This window comes from Pelodiscus sinensis, chromosome 25 (assembly GCF_049634645.1).
Source record: "Pelodiscus sinensis isolate JC-2024 chromosome 25, ASM4963464v1, whole genome shotgun sequence".
Lineage (NCBI taxonomy): Eukaryota > Metazoa > Chordata > Testudines > Trionychidae > Pelodiscus > Pelodiscus sinensis.
In genome coordinates, this window is record NC_134735.1 from 3,181,926 (window position 1) to 3,198,209 (window position 16,284).

Below are 16,284 nucleotides of genomic sequence, written 5' to 3' on the forward strand. Positions count from 1 at the left end.
CCTCTGTCCTGCCTGGGAACGCCCATCCCCCGGCCAGCCGGGTGGGGCAGAGGGAGCTCAGGGCCTGGGGAAGGACGGGGCAGCTGAGCAGCCGGCAAGAGCTTGTCCCACCAGGAGGCCCCGTTGCATTCCAAGGGACGGGCGCAGCCGTGTCTGGTGTCACTTTCCTTTCTGGGCCGGGCAGCTGGACTTTGCGGGGGGGGGGAGGAATGTCCGCAAGGGTGGAGCTGTCCCCCCCCCCCACACTATGCCTGATGCAGCTCAGGACAGAGCCCGGCAGCCCTGGGTGCGACGGGGGACCCTGCCCCAGAGAGAGGGAGACAGAAGCTGCCTGGCTTCCAAGCAGAAGAGTCCCCAGGAGGGCGTGAGAGGCAGGCAGGTGAGTTTGGCCTTGGGACTATGCAATTTGTATCTACGTGGGCAGGGTGGGTGTGGCACGTGGGTGTGTGTGTGTGTGGCACGTGGGGTGTGTGTGTGTGTGTGTGTGGCACGTGGGGTGTGTGTGTGTGTGTGTGTGTGTGGCACGTGGGGTGTGTGTGTGTGTGTGTGTGTGTGTGTGTGGCACGTTGGGTGTGTGTGTGTGTGTGTGTGGGGCACGTGGGGTGTGTGGCACGTGGGGTGTGTGTGTGTGTGTGTGTGTGTGTCACGTGGGTGTGTGTGTGTGTGTGGCACATGGGGGGTGTGTGTGTGGCACGTGGGGCGTGTGTGTGTGTGTGTGTGTGTGTGTGTGTGTGAGAGCTGTGTGGATGTCATGCAATGGAGCGGACAAAAGGGTCCTTTCTTTCTCTGGGCTGTTGGACTGGGCCTTCTGCTGAGTCTTTAGGATTCAGTGTGACTGAAGGGGAAAAGGCCCAGGTATTTAATTTTCCTTGTGTCAGGCGCCTGTTAATTACTTCTCCTTCCCCTTCCAATTATCATAAAACTGCCAGGAGGAGAGTGGGAGCTGCCAGTTGTGTCTCAGCCCCATTCATGCCACTCCGCAGAAGAGGCAGCCGTCAAGTCTGGATGAATTGTGCCTCGTTGCTGTGTGAGACAGACCCATCCGTCTTGCGGCTGCAGACCCCTTCCTCGCTGGTTAGGGAAGGGAGACAGGAGGCGGCGGGGGCCGCTGTGAGTTCAGAGCATCTTCTTTCTCTGCGCTGGCCCGGGAACAATCGTGAATTCTCCTAAGCTCCCCGGGGCTGAGCGCAGCCCTGGCGCGGACGGGGAGGGAGCGCGTGCCTCAGGAGATGCTCTGGGAACTCATGTGTGCGTTCCATCCTCCCTGTGCTCGAACCAGCCAATTTCATGGTGAAGGAACGAAGCTAAATCCACTTTCCTTTCGCCAGCGTCCCGCCGGTTGGGGGGTTTCTCATTCGGTTTCTGGAGCTGGATTTTTTGCTCCCCTGACCTGCGCCGGGTCTAGCCAGGGAGTGCGCAGCTGTTGTGCAAGACTCCTCCGCACGCTCTGCTAACGCCCCTCTGTCCTGACCTGCACTTCCTCCCGCTCTCCGAGTCTGGAGCCTCCTACACGGGTCTTGACCAGTGCCCCTAAGTGCCAGCCCGCAGCACCCTGTGACAGTCCAGCCCATGGGCAGTGGGTAGAAGAGGCAGGGGGAGGCATTGCCTTCCCAAAGTGCCAGCCTGGCCCCACTCACACGCCGCCCCCTGCTTCAGCGTGGCTCCCGGGATGTTAAATATCGGTTAATTGAATCGTTGATTAACCTCATGAATTCTTATTGGTTACTCAACTATTCTGTAGTCCCGGGGGCAGGCCCGGCAGCCAGTGCGCTCCGGCCCCACTCCTGGGGCACCCCCGGCCACTCCGCATCTCTATCAGAGGCAGCAGCGTGGGGTGTCAAGGCGGGAGCTGGTCCACAAGGGGAGCCAGTTTAAAACCCAGCTCCCCCCATGGACCAGCTGCCTCCCACCTCACGCTGCTGCCTCTGATACAGAGGCAGCAGCACGAGGTAGCAGTAGTCCTTGTCCGGGGGTGGAGTCTGAGCTCCCAGACCTGGTGTGAGCCGGGCTGCCTGCCTGCCTGGCTCCGAATACACTTTAAATGCAGAACCGCAGCGGGGGAAGGTCCCAGGCCTGGTGTGAGCCAGGACTGAGCCGTGCTTCTGGCCAGCCTCCTAAAAAATGTCCTGGCGGCCGGGAGAAGGAAATGCATGTGGCCTACAGCATTGACCTATAAGCTTTTGCCATGTTATCCTTGCCCAGCTACTGAGGAAGTAGTCCCTGCCCCCCAGGAAGTGATCCAGGGCTTGGCGGGGGGGGCATGGGAAAGGGGCAGAGAAAGTCCCAAAGTGAATCTGATCAATCCCTGACTTCAATTTGTCACTTTCTGCCCTGACTGGCAGCTCCCAGGCTTTCAGGGGAGTTTCATCATCTGGGGTGGGGCCGGGCTTTGGACACGCCTCCCCCCAGAGCCCAGCTCACTGCCTCTGAGGTCCCCCGACACCTGCTCTTCTGGGCATGACCGGAACGGCTGGAATCTCGCCCACTGACGAGCGGCTCTCAATCAGAACGCTCTGTTGCAAGGGTAGGGACCCTACGGCCCCCAGCTTGTCTGGATCCGGCCCCTGAGCCTCGGGGCGTCCCCTCCCCTAGCACCAGGGAGCCAGCACTGGCTCTCCAGCCCTGCAACCTCCCCACAGCGCTTGCTTAAATAAGGCCTTCTTTTGGTGATACAGGCGGGGCTGCTATTTTTCTCCTCCTGAGCTGGGGCAATAAGTAGCCACGGCCCTTCCAAGCCCCCACGCTAAGCTGGCTGGAATTCTCACCCCTTCTCCTTTTGGAAACTGTCATCAGCGCGCCTGCTTCCACGCCGCTCTGGATCGCCTGTGTCCCGGCGTGCCAGACGGTCTTAGCTAAACAACAGAGACAGGCGCTTCCATCCGGCTCAGCTGTCCCAGGAAAGCTTTGCCTGACAATCAAGGAACCCAAACGACACGTCTTGCAAAGAATATTGGATTTATCAGCCCACCTAATGAAAGGCAGCGGGCGGGCCACCGAAGTGCTTCTGTCAGAAAGATTGGCCGTACGGGCCCTGGGCGACCTACATTGGTTTTCGGTGGTAATTATTAGTGCTAATGGAGGGTGTTTTTAATTCTGCTTTCAGTCATCCTGTGACACACTGAAATGTGAGGTAGGAAATAGCTCGGCTTCTGGTTCCTTCTGGGGTGGATACAAGGGGACAGCAGCATAAAGGGGTATCCAAGCGGCACAATGACCCGGGCACTTTTTCTCTACTCAGGCTACTCTCCAGATGAGCGAGAGCTGGGGAGGGGCAAGATTATGAGGCTTACAAAGGTCTCTGTAGAATCTGATTTAAACAAAAGTGTGTTGTACTGAGCATGTGTGTGTATGTCTGCACGTGTGCGTGTGCACGAGTGTGTGCATACGTGTGTGTGTATGAGTGTGCATGTGTGTGAGTGTGTGCATGCATATGTGCGTGTGTGTGCATTTGTGTGTGTGTGCGCGCGCACACCATTACCCCATACTAGATAGGGCAGCTGTGTTACAGGGAATGGACATTCTCCGGTAGGTCCTTTGGCAGGTGCTTGTCCTTTCAGAGCGGGGGGAGCATTGACTGATTTGCTGGGGGGGGTGTTTGAGGCGCCGTCCAGGATCAAGTCTGATGCCTGATCTTTAACAGGGGCCTGGGTTGGAGCAAATGGAATTCAGAGGCCAGAGGTCCTACCAGGGTGACACTAATTCATTTACAACCTTTGGAAAATGAGTCGTCCTGTGGCACCTTAGAGACTAACAGATTTATCAGGCCATCAGCTCTCATGGGTAAAACCCGCTTCATCAGCTGCGCTGGAGTGGAAGTTACAGAAGCAGGATTGCCACGTGTATTGGCCACACTGGACAGTCTCTGCGCCAAAGGATAATTGGACACAAATCAGACATCAGGGAATGATAACACACAGGGCCAGCCCGAGCCCAGGTGTGTGGTGCTGCCCCGCCTCCGGGCGCATGGCCCCGCCTCCGGGCGCATGACCCCGCCTCCGGGCGCATGGCCCCGCCTCCGGGCGCATGGCGCATGTGCGGGCCCGCCCCCGGGACGTGCGGCCCTGCCTCCGGTGCATGACACATGCACAGATCTGCCCCCGGGGCACGTGGGCGGACGCATGGCGCATGTGCTGCCCAGTCGGCCCAGCCACCGCCGATGGCGTGCAGCTCGGGGTGGGCTGCGCCTGGCTGTGCAGGGCCCTGTGGCCGAGGGGGGAAAGGCGCTGCTGGCTGGTGCTGCAGGGGTTAACATGGCCCCCGCCCCGGGTGGCCACTGCAGCCTGCTGGGAGCCGGGCGCTCCCCACATAGGTTGACGCCCTGGGCAGCTGCCTGGTTAGCTCACCCCTTAGTCCGGCCCTGATAACACACAAACCTGTAGGGAAACACTTCACGCTCCCTGTACCGTCTGTAATGGATTTGAAAGTGGCCATTCTTAAGAATATAAGAACATAGGAACGGCTGTACTGGGTCAGACCAAAGGTCCATCTAGCCCAGTAGCCTGTCTGCCGACAGTGGCCAGCACCAGGTACCCCAGAGAGGGAGGACCGAAGACAATGATCGAGCGATTTGTCTCCTGCCATCCCTCTCCAGCCTCTGACAAACAGAGGCCAAGGACACCATTTTATCCCCTGGCTAATAGCCTTTTATGGGCCTAAGCTCCAGGAAATTCTTCTACGACAGAATTTCAAAACCCAGATACAAAGGGAGACAGCTGGACTGGGATTCATTTACAAATTCAACACCATCAAGTTAGGACTGAATTAGGATCTCAACTGGTTACCACATTACAAAAGCAATTCCTCCTCTCTGGATATTCACATCTCCACCCCACATGCTGTGAATGAGCCACTTCCACCCTGACTTGATTAGCTTCATTCACACAAGTAACTTCTTCCTTAAATATACCCCTGCTTCTGTAACTTCCACTCCGATTCATCCGATGAAGTGGGTTTTACCATGAAAGCTCATTCCCTAATAAAGCTGTTAGTCCCTAAAGCTATGACTACACTGCAGTACTATTTTGGGCTACCGGAGATATTCCAAAATAGCTATTCCACGTCTTTTGAGCACATCCATTATTTCCAAATATAAGGGGCTCGCTATTCTGACATCCCTGTAAACTTCATTCTACGAGGAGTAAGGGACATTTCAGAATAGTGATTTATTTCAAAATAAGTGCTGTGTAGACAGTGCCAGATTTCGAAATAAGCTATTTTGAAATAACTTCTAAATAAGATATGCTATCCTGAAATAGTGCTGCAGTGTAGACATAACTCCTGGCAGGATCAGTTTCTAAGGCTAAGTGCCTGAACCCCTACTGAGTTCAGTAGGGGTTGTAGACCTCAGAGGCCCGTGAAAAGAATAATGGACATACAGCACATCCAGACTGAGTATAGCGACCAGTCAGGAATGGATCCTCTGTCATCTCTTACATTCATTCACGCTCGTCCTCCATCCCTCTCTTGCTTTCCTTCACGCCTTCGCTTTGTCTGGCGCGCTTGGAAGTTTAATCTGTTACCAGCCAGAAGATGAAAGGCGAAGGCATTAACTGGGCGAGCCATTTAATTGCAGAGCAATCAGCTTCTGTAAGGAGCCAAGCACTTGTGCCCAGCTGTGAATCAAAGAGGAGCGCGTGGAGGGAGATTAAAGGCTCTTTTCAGATATGCTCCTTCACAAACATTCCAGGTGAAGAGAGACTCATCCATGCAGAACCCAGAGCCCAGTGGTGGAGGGGTGTGAGTGTTGCTGACAGCCAGGAAACACCGTTAGTGAATAAATGCAGACTCGGCCCTTGGAGATAATCATTTAAAGTTGAGGAAGGATGGCTCTGTAGGAAGGGGATCACTCGAAGCAGGGGCCGTCACTTACGACGGGCATGTGAGGCACACAACCGGCCCAGCCTAGACACTCCTGCATTACAAAGACTAATCCAAGATGGCGAATTGCAATAAAGGGCTACTTGCTGCTGCCCTCTTCCCAGACACGGGGTTCTCACCTCCATTCTGAAAGGAGGCAGAGGGAGGAAAGCAACAGAGAACGTGACGCATTTGCTTTCTTAGGGCCCAATTGCTACATTGTCCTGCATTTTGCTTCAACTACCCCAGACTAACACGGCTACATTTCTATCATTATTCTTAGGGCCCAGTTTGCTTGCCAGTCCCTGGGGAAATCCATCGCATGGGTGTAACTGCAACTTGCTGCACCGGCCGGCCTATAAAGTGAACTCTCTCCGACTGACAACGTGCCAGGAGCCTGAGCTGGCAACAGGCTCAAGGTATGGTAGTGACTGATGCTCCATGAAAACCTTAGCAGGCAGCTAGAAAAGAAAGCAGCTGATTGCAGCTCTCCAGGGGTGTGGCCCATAGCAAATGCAGCGTCTGGAGCATTGCATGATGGAACTTGTAGTCTCTGCAAGCCGCAACGCTGCAGTGAAAACAGGTCTGGCCAGGGGGATACTCTGGGTAATTCCATGGGCGCCTTAGAGCATGCGTTGGCCACCCCCCTTAGAGCCGCTTGTCCACACAAGCAGGACTTCGCTCTGCTGTGGGGGTCTCAAAGCCTGCAGGGCCACCCACATGGGGACAGAGTCTGCTCCTCTGTCCGGGGTGCCTGCTGCTACCGGCTCAATTCTTCTGCGGGCGCAGCACAGGAGGGGAACAGAGACCAAAGGCGTCGTGTTTGTCTAGCTCCTGGGGTTGCGACAGTGCCCGTCATCCCTGCCAAGAGCTGGGCCTGCCTATTCAGTGACATCTGGCCGGTGGGCTTGGTCCAAGTCGGGAAAATTGCCTCTGTTCCCTTCCACTCGTCGCCTTCCATCAGAACCCTGCCAGCTTCGTTAACCGAAACGAACATCTAATTCTAGCCTCGCAGGCAGTACCACGAGCTGGGCTCTACATTCAGATCTGGGGAGTATTAGACAATACAATTATATTGGCTACTACGCGAATCCCTGCAGGCCTGTATGTGGGGGGGGGTGTGCAAAGGGTGCGAACGCCCCCCCTCCATGTTCCCCCATGGTCCGGCCGGCTGAGGGAAGGCTGGGGCTGATTCTCCGCCCCCCCAGGAGTGAGGCTGGGGGCAGGGCTAGGTCTTGCTCCTGGGATGGGGGGATCAGCCCCAGCCTTCCCCTAGCCGGCCAGAGCACGCTTATTTGGGGGACCATGGCGGGGTGGTGCAGTCACATTTACAAGAAAGCACCCCCCCCACACACACACACACACAGAAATTCCTGCATATGGGCCTGCCCTGGTAATAAAGCATCACTGCCATCGAGTACCAGCTGTTGCGAGGGTATTGGATAGCTAACCATTGGGGGTACAGGGCAAGCCAGAAAATCCCATTGCGTCCCCCTAGGCTGCAAGAGGCCAGCTGTGATTCTGGCATAATTCTATGGGAGGCTGTGGCAATTCGCCAGGCATGGATCTGGAATGTACAATTGTGATTTGGGATAGAGCAGCGCCCAGAAACTGGGATCCAGACTAAGGCCCCGTTGTGCTCGGTGCTCTACAGACACAGAGCCCCTCCCCTAAAGGGCTGACGGCCTGCGCTGGCAAGACACACACAGGGTAGGAGGAGAGACAGAGGCACAGAGAGGGAAGTGACAGGTTCATGCAGCAGGGGACTGGCAGCGCTTGAAATAGAAGCACCCCTCTCTGGTGCCCGGTGCATAAGAGCGTGCGACATGAATTTAGTAATATGGGAAAGGAAGCCTGGGAGAAAGACCGACCAAGACATGCCAGTGTGCGTGTGCATGTGCGTGTGCATGTGCGTGTGTGTGGGGGGGGTGACGCTCACAGCTGACCCTGCGCCCAGCCTTCTCCCCAATGTCCTCTCAAACCTCCCCCAACGCAAAAGGAGAGTGCATGGCACTTACATGCCAGCCGTGATCTGGCTAAATCCTTGCACGTCCTCAGGCCAACGGGAAGGAAAGGGCGACCAGCCGGTCCCTCTTCACGTGCGGTTCTCAGGTAGTGAGTCCACCCCCATGCTAGGGACGTCGTTTGGCGTCTGCCGGTAGAAGGTTCTGTTGACTTCACAGGGCGTTTGCTGCAGGATTTTGCGGCTGGGGTGCGAGACAAGTCGGCGCCCCCTTTTCACGAGCCCAGCCCTTTCTGGCAGAGTCAGATTTGCTGGGCTACGCTCGAGGGAGGGGACTCAGCGACCGACCGTGTCCCCCATTCCCAATTCAGAGAGGCCCCGCTGTCCTCGGAAGAGGGGGAAAGGTTAGCAGGAAATGCATCACAATCCTCACTGCACCAGGGCACCTCACTGCAGCTGCCTGCCCCTGGGGCCAAACCCTGCCTCTGCTGAACAAGGCCACAGCAGGCTAAGCTAGGACTGAAACTGCCCGTGCAAGTTTAAGGAGATGGAAGGCAGGGAGGGAAAACCTGAATTTGGCCAGGACACCAGGATTAACCCTCTTCCTGGCGAGGCCCAGGGGTGTCTGGTGCCTGCGGGGAGGGGCATGTGCAGGGGCTCCATTTCTCTATTAAGATTGTGGCAGGAGCAAGGGGGGAGGTGCAGTGGTCCCTAGTGGTTAGGGCCTTGGTTCTCGGCGTCTGGCTGGCAGAGGGAGCTGGCCAAGGGCTCTGAAAGTCCAGGCGCTCCGGATTCCGGCTCAGCCTTGTCCACCGCACGGAGCCCAATCGAGAGGGGACGGTTCCGCCAGAGGTGACTTCTCGCCCCCCCACCCCCAGCCGGGGGCTTTCTGCTCTGCTCCAGGCCCTGTGCTGGGAGGGAAGCTGGCTTTGCCGGCCTGTAATTGGCAGCATGGGGGGGGCATGCAGGGGGGGTTATGTAGCTGTCCTCCAGCCAGAGGCTGCAGTCACAGCGCTCTGCCGGGCCACGTCCCCCCGCTCCTGGGGGCTCATTGCTCCAGCCCCGCAGCCCTTCTCACCAGGCTGGGCCAGGGCCGGAGGAGTCTGCCGGTGCCGGAGAATTGTCCAGGCGCGGCCTGGGCTCAGATCGGAGCAGCCCGGGGCAGGGGGCAGCGTGCCGGGCTGCAGTTCCACCAGGCAGCCTCCTGCTCCCGGCTCCCAGTGCCCCGTGGGGGCCGGGCTGCCTGCCCAGCGAGCTCCGGGTCCTATGCCCGGGCTGGTTCTGGGTGCTGCCGCCGCAACCCTCAGGACGCTGGGCAGGCTGCAGGGGCCGCGGAGGGGGGACCGGCCAGGGGCTGGCGGGAGGGGGGGCTCGGAAGGGCGGTCTCTCTTCTGGGGGGGGTCCAGCCCGGAGCAGGGAGAGTGAGCTGGGGAGTTGGGGGCGGGCAGGAGCAGACGGGGGGGGGGGGCTGGGAGGGGCGGTCTCTCCTCCGGGGGGGTCCGGCCAGGAGCAGACTGGGGGGGGGGGCTGGGAGGGGCGGTCTCTCCTCGGGGGGGGGGTGTCCGGCCAGGAGCAGACGGGGGGCTGGGAGGGGCTGTCTCTCCTCCGGGGGGGTCCGGCCAGGAGCAGACAGGAGGGGGGGCTGGGAGGGGCGGTCTCTCCTCGGGGGGGGTCCAGCCAGGAGCAGACGGGAGGGGGGGGCTGGAAGGGGCGGTCTCTCCTCGGGGGGGGTGTCCGGCCAGGAGCAGACAGGAGGGGGGGCTGGGAGGGGCGGTCTCTCCTCGGGGGGGGGTCCAGCCAGGAGCAGACGGGAGGGGGGGGGCTGGAAGGGGCGGTCTCTCCTCGGGGGGGGTCCAGCCAGGAGCAGACGGGAGGGGGGGCTGGGAGGGGCGGTCTCTCCTCCGGGAGGGTCCGGCCAGGAGCAGACGGGAGGGGGGGCTGGAAGGGGCGGTCTCTCCTCGGGGGGGGGTCCAGCCAGGAGCAGACGGGGGGGGGCTGGGCGGGGCGGTCTCTCCTCGGGGGGGGGGTGTCCGGCCAGGAGCAGACGGGGGGCTGGGAGGGGCTGTCTCTCCTCCGGGGGGGTCCGGCCAGGAGCAGACAGGAGGGGGGGCTGGGAGGGGCGGTCTCTCCTCGGGGGGGGGTCCAGCCAGGAGCAGACGGGAGGGGGGGCTGGGAGGGGCGGTCTCTCCTCCGGGGGGGTCCGGCCAGGAGCAGACGGGAGGGGGGGGGCTGGAAGGGGCGGTCTCTCCTCGGGGGGGGGGGTCCAGCCAGGAGCAGACAGGAGGGGGGGCTGGAAGGGGCGGTCTCTCCTCGGGGGGGGGGTCCAGCCAGGAGCAGACGGGAGGGGGGGCTGGAAGGGGCGGTCTCTCCTCGGGGGGGGGTCCGGCCAGGAGCAGACGGGGGGCTGGGAGGGGCTGTCTCTCCTCCGGGGGGGGTGTCCGGCCAGGAGCAGACAGGAGGGGGGGCTGGGAGGGGCGGTCTCTCCTCGGGGGGGGTGTCCGGCCAGGAGCAGACAGGAGGGGGGGCTGGGAGGGGCGGTCTCTCCTCGGGGGGGGGTCCAGCCAGGAGCAGACAGGAGGGGGGGGGGCTGGAAGGGGCGGTCTCTCCTCGGGGGGGGTCCAGCCAGGAGCAGACGGGAGGGGGGGCTGGGAGGGGCGGTCTCTCCTCCGGGAGGGTCCGGCCAGGAGCAGACGGGAGGGGGGGCTGGAAGGGGCGGTCTCTCCTCGGGGGGGGGTCCAGCCAGGAGCAGACGGGGGGGGGGCTGGGCGGGGCGGTCTCTCCTCGGGGGGGGGGTGTCCGGCCAGGAGCAGACGGGGGGCTGGGAGGGGCTGTCTCTCCTCCGGGGGGGTCCGGCCAGGAGCAGACAGGAGGGGGGGCTGGGAGGGGCGGTCTCTCCTCGGGGGGGGTCCAGCCAGGAGCAGACGGGAGGGGGGGCTGGGAGGGGCGGTCTCTCCTCCGGGAGGGTCCGGCCAGGAGCAGACGGGAGGGGGGGCTGGAAGGGGCGGTCTCTCCTCGGGGGGGGGTCCAGCCAGGAGCAGACGGGGGGGGGCTGGGCGGGGCGGTCTCTCCTCGGGGGGGGGGTGTCCGGCCAGGAGCAGACGGGGGGCTGGGAGGGGCGGTCTCTCCTCGGGGGGGGTCCAGCCAGGAGCAGACGGGAGGGGGGGCTGGGAGGGGCGGTCTCTCCTCCGGGGGGGTCCGGCCAGGAGCAGACGGGAGGGGGGGGGCTGGAAGGGGCGGTCTCTCCTCGGGGGGGGGGGTCCAGCCAGGAGCAGACAGGAGGGGGGCTGGAAGGGGCGGTCTCTCCTCGGGGGGGGGGGTCCAGCCAGGAGCAGACGGGAGGGGGGGCTGGAAGGGGCGGTCTCTCCTCGGGGGGGGGTCCGGCCAGGAGCAGACGGGGGGCTGGGAGGGGCTGTCTCTCCTCCGGGGGGGTCCGGCCAGGAGCAGACAGGAGGGGGGGGCTGGAAGGGGCGGTCTCTCCTCGGGGGGGGTCCAGCCAGGAGCAGACGGGGGGGCAGGCGCTGTCTCCCCTGCCGGGCGGGGCGGGCAGGTTGCTGATGACGCGCAGGAGGGGCTGGGATCCGACGGGGGGGGCGGCTCTTTCCATGAATGGAGCCGGCGGCCGGGGCACGTCCCCCCGCTGCGGTAGCGGCCGGCGGCGCGTAGCGGCCCCATGGAGCTCAGCGCCTCCGCTCTTCCCTCCCCGCAGCCCGGCCGCCAGCCCTGAGCCCCGCGCCCGCCATGGACGCCGGAGCCGCGCCGGGGAGCTGCCCGCGGTCCTGAGATGCCCGCGCCGGGCGCCCGCCGCCGAGCCCGGGCCTGAGCCTGCGGCCGCGCGATGCGGGATGGCCCCGCGCCGGAGGACGGGTCGCTGCTTCGTGCCCCTCGGCGCAGCCCTGCTGGTCTATTGCAGCTGCGCCGGCCTGTTCCTGGTGGAGGCAGGTAAGGGGCGGCCGGGGCCGGGGGGCGGGAGGGCTCTGGCGCCGGACCCCCCCCCAGCCCCTTCTCCCCCGCAGGGTCGTTTCAAACTTCCCGGGGCTCCCCGCGCGGAACAGCCTGGGGCGACACGGCCCCCCCCCCCAGAGCCCAGACGGACCGCCTGGCCTCCGGGCCACCCGGGCCGAGAGAGGGGCAAGAGAGTGTGTGTGTGTGTGTGGAGGGGATGCTGTGTGTCTCTCTGTGTGTGGAAGAGATGCTCTGTGTGTCTGGGGGGATGCTGTGTGTGTGTGTGGGGGGTGCTATGTGTGTCTGTGTGTGTGGAGAGGAGAATGTGTGTGTTTATGTTTGTGGAGGGGATGCGGTGTGTGTCTGTGTGTGAAGAGGATGCTGTGTGTGTCTGTGTGTGTGTGGAGGGGAGAATGTGTGTGTCTATGTTTGTGGAGGGGATGTGGTGTGTGGGGGGGATGTGGTGTGTGTGTCTGTGTGTGGAGAGGATGCTGTGTGTGTGTGTGTGTGTGTGTGTGTGTGTGTGTGTGTGGAGGGAAGAATGTGTGTGTCTGTGTGTGGAGAGGATGCTGTGTGTGTCTGTGTGTGGAGAGGATGGTGTGTGTGTGTGTGTGTGTGTGTGTGTGTGTGTGTGTGTGTGTGTAGGGGAGAATGTGTGTGTCTGTGTGTGGAGAGGATGCTGTGTGTGTCTGTGTGTGGAGAGGATGGTGTGTGTGTGTGTGTGTGTGTGTGTAGGGGAGAATGTGTGTGTCTGTGTGTGGAGAGGATGCTGTGTGTGTGTGTGTGTGTGTGGAGGGGAGAATGTGTGTGTCTGTGTTTGTGGAGGAGATGTTGTGTGTGTGGGATGCTGTGTGTGTGTCTGTGTGTGCGGGGGGAGGCTGTGTAGACTCACTAAAAAGATGGTTTGATAACAACATTGGAGGAAATGAAGCCGTGTCGGAGTCTGCAGAGTGCGTGTGTCTTGTGAGCACGGGCAGGCGGCTCCCTGTGTGATCTACCCCGAGCGCTAGAGACCAAGGACTCTGTTCCCGTGGGAAACCGCTTTCATTTACCACCGACTGTGATTCCTGTCCAGCCCCATGCAGCTCGGGCTCGGGGTCAGCGCTCCAACTCGCACCCCAGAAAGGAGCCTGGCTTTTAGCCCGCTGACCAGCAGGGCCCTCAGGGGTGTGTCCAGGTGGACACCCAGAGACAGTGGTCACTTGAGTAATAACCATGCGGCCACCAGGACAGACGTGCTTAAGCTGCGACCCCTTCTTGGGACCCGGCCAAGGCAGCGCCACCTCCCTTAGTACACACGTCTCCTCGAACAGCTTCGAGCGCCACAGAGAAGGGCAAGCCGGGTCCACCTGGCTCCTGTCCTGCTCTGCAGTTCCAGCCCCTTCCCCTCCACAGACACCAGCCTCCCCCAGGAGCCAGGAAGCCACCAGGGGCTGGAGGTCGTACGGGAAAGAGACTAGCTGTTTGACTTGCTGGGGTGTCTTGTGCACTGGCCCCCACACAACCAGGCCCCTTTCCTCTGAGGGGCGTTCGGCGGCCGGCTCCTTGGCGACGTTGAGGGGGAAGCGTTCTGAACGGAGGGGGTCACCACGACATTCGTTCTCATGTTAAAACCACCTCCGGTGTTCTCCCCCCTCTGCAGAACTTCCAGTCTTCACCCCATACAGGCCTCTCGCTGCCACCTTGCTCGGGATTCGCCCGCTCCCCCCTGGTTATATTTTAAAAGAATTGGTACAAGTGCCGACACACTCACTCCACTCCTACACAGGGCCCGAGACAGGGCAGGAACTGTGGCGTTAAGGCATTAGCAACGCAGCTGCCTTGATTTGCAAAAGGCGGATCACAAGAGGCTCTTGCATTTCAGCATTCGGCGTTTTTGGATGGTGCCTGGTTCCAGGGGGTAAAACTGCCCGTGTCTGATCCACACGGGTTAGCTGCTGTCGTTCTGCCAGTCCTTGTCCTGTTTGTGCTGGAACAGAAGGGACCCCCCAAAGGTGCCTTTGGTTTTGATACAATTGTCCTTGGCCGCTGTTTGTGTTGCCAGCAGACACTGACACCCTGAAGTTACTGTTTCACAAATGAGAGGCTGGGAGACGTGGTGGGAATCACACAGCTTGCTAAAAGGGCACGTCTAGACTACAAAGCTATTTCAGGATCGCTCCGGGGTCCCGAAATAGTTACCCTGCGTCCAAGGAACGCGTGCCGCTATTTTGAAAGCATTTTCGAAATAACGGATGCGCTATTTCGGCCTCCCTGTAAACCTCGCCCCACGAGGAATAAGGGATGCCTCAAAATCGTGCTTTATTTCAAAATTTGGTGCCATGGAGACACGCCAAATTTCGAAATAGCCTATTTCGAAATAAATTCGAAATGAGATCTGCAGTGTGCAGAGCAGTCTAGAGGTACCCGAAGACTGAAACGGGGAAATACAGACAGCACGATGAAGGCAGTTGCAATTGCAGTGCCCTTCCCGGGTTCTTGTCACTAGGACAATCCCCTCTTCTTTTCCTCGCCCTTGAGTCACCGCAGAGTCGGCAGGCTGGGAGCACACGAGGAGTTTTTGGCAGTTTGGTTTTCACAGAGTCTGTTTTTCGTCGTTCTTTTGTGCCTTGTAAAGGGCCCAGGCGTCTTGGCGGCGGGGCTAGGTAAATGAGGATAGCAGCACGACCTAGTGGTGAAAGCAGAGCCCCGGGAGGATCTGGGTTCTATTTCCAGCTTTCTGACCTTGAGTGAGTCTGTTTGTTGCTGGGCCTCTATTAAGCAACCCTCATTTTCCAGAAGGGGAGCCGCACGGAGATGAAGACGTTCCCCCAAGGTCACACAGAGAGGCTGTGATTGCTCAGGGCTGAGCCTCGGAGCCCCGAGGCATAACCACAAGAGCATCCTTCTTCCACGGCCTTGGCTGCTCTAGCTGTAAAATGGAGACGATGCTATTTCCTGGCTTCACAGGAGACTCCTAGAGAGCAACCTGTCAGTGTCAGCAGGGTGCTTAGAGATCCTCAGCTGGGACGTGTGAGACAGGCAGTGTTGGTATGTGATTAATAATAGATGATTATTAATCATCATCTGAATGGGCTAGGGGTTCACTCCATCAATGGAGCCTATAGATTCTGACACTCCTGGGAACACACATCCTGTGTGAACCCCTGTGTGTTCGTCAGCAAGGACAGAGTGCTGGGCGTGGGTGTTCCTGCCTGAGTGCAGGGCCACTGATGTGGGGAGGGAGAAGGGGACGCTTGCCATGGGCCCCCCCCCCCCCCCACACAAAGTCTGTCGCCAGCCCTGCCAGAGTGTGGAAAAAAGAGACTTGGAATCAATTCCAAGGTTTTTTGTCTCTGAATTAGCATCCAACCCTCCCTCCCATGGGCAGGATCTGGCTGGCCCGATGCACTGGGAATGGTTTCACGGCAATGCCAGGCCCTCCACAGGATGTCTAGACACCCCCAAAAAATCTACCTTGGGGGCCCAGGCTCCAGCAGACCGTTTAAAAACACTTTTTCCTGACAAAGGACCGGAGAATAATATTGGAAATGTCTGCTGCTGATTGAGCAAAGAAGGGTGAGGGAGCCAGGCCCAGAAGGGGGCCTGTCATGCACCCATAGGTGTGTCCGTGCAGGGGACGTGCTCCTCTGCAGATCGGGATGGGTTTATCACATGAGCCGAAGGCCACAGCCCGAGAAGAAATGTGTGTATGTGTGTGTGGGGGGGGGGAGCCTTGAAAGGGAAAGGCAGACGTGTGCTATGTCCTCTGTACTGTAATGCTGTCGGACAGCCGTCAGGCTCAGAGCCGCAATTGCATTAGCAAAGCCCCCCAGCTAACTTTGATACTGGCCGCGCAGGGGGGTGGCTGAGAACATATGCAAGTCCTTTAGTGGGGCTGAAATGTGATTCGGTTTTGCATCAGCAGTCAGCTTGGAGCCTGACCGGTCTGCCCTGCCCGGCCTGAGCTGCATCGGACCAGTCCCCATCGCTCAGAGGCAGCGGAAGAGGGAGGGGAGCTGAGCAGCCCATGCGGACTGCGGGGGCAGCAGGAGGGCGCTATGCAAAGGTGATAAAAGACTTCAAAATAGGCCAAAGCCATTGCCACTTCCGAGTGCCAACAGCACGCCTGCCAGCTGCGGCACACCAGGCGTTTCAAAGCGGGCTTATCCCTAGGAGGGGGAGGGGAAAGAGACACATCCCGGGGGCTAGACAGAGCCATCCTGCAGTGCAACACAGGGCCCGCTCCTGCTGAAGCCAACAGCAAAACTGTCAGTGATTTCTATGGAAGCCGGGCAGGGCCCCGAGTCCTGTACATTCAGGGAGCCAGGCTCTCTGTGCCATCCACGTGCCCTATCAAAGAACATCCGGCTGGATCCTGCTTCAGGGCCGCTCAGTGCTCTCTGTGTCGCCGGACATGTGGGCCATGTCGACATTCCACGGAAGAGTGACGCTGCGGTGGTCGATCTTTCGGGGTTCGATTTAGCGGGTCTAGTGAAGACCCGCTAAATCAAACTCAAAGGGTGCTCCCATCAGCGCTGGTA

General features: G+C 60.3%; 1 protein-coding gene across 10 annotated transcripts in view; it reads left to right on the forward strand.

Moving 5' to 3' along the window:
* The first annotated feature begins 226 nt into the window (after nt 1-226).
* FNDC5 (fibronectin type III domain containing 5) overlaps nt 227-16,284 on the forward strand; it is a 53,480-nt gene continuing 37,422 nt past the window's right edge. For 2 of the 10 annotated variants that reach the window (XR_012897577.1, XR_012897578.1), the window contains exon 1: nt 11,393-11,758. Coding sequence is in view for 6 of the 10 variants with exons in the window: in XM_075908644.1 (XP_075764759.1) it covers nt 11,422-11,758 (337 nt within the window). In the remaining 4 variants the exon portion in view is untranslated. Of the gene's footprint in view, nt 380-6,139; nt 6,276-11,379; nt 11,759-16,284 lie in introns of those variants that run through there. The other 8 variants (XM_075908647.1, XM_075908649.1, XM_075908648.1 and 5 more) reach the window with 8 other exon arrangements.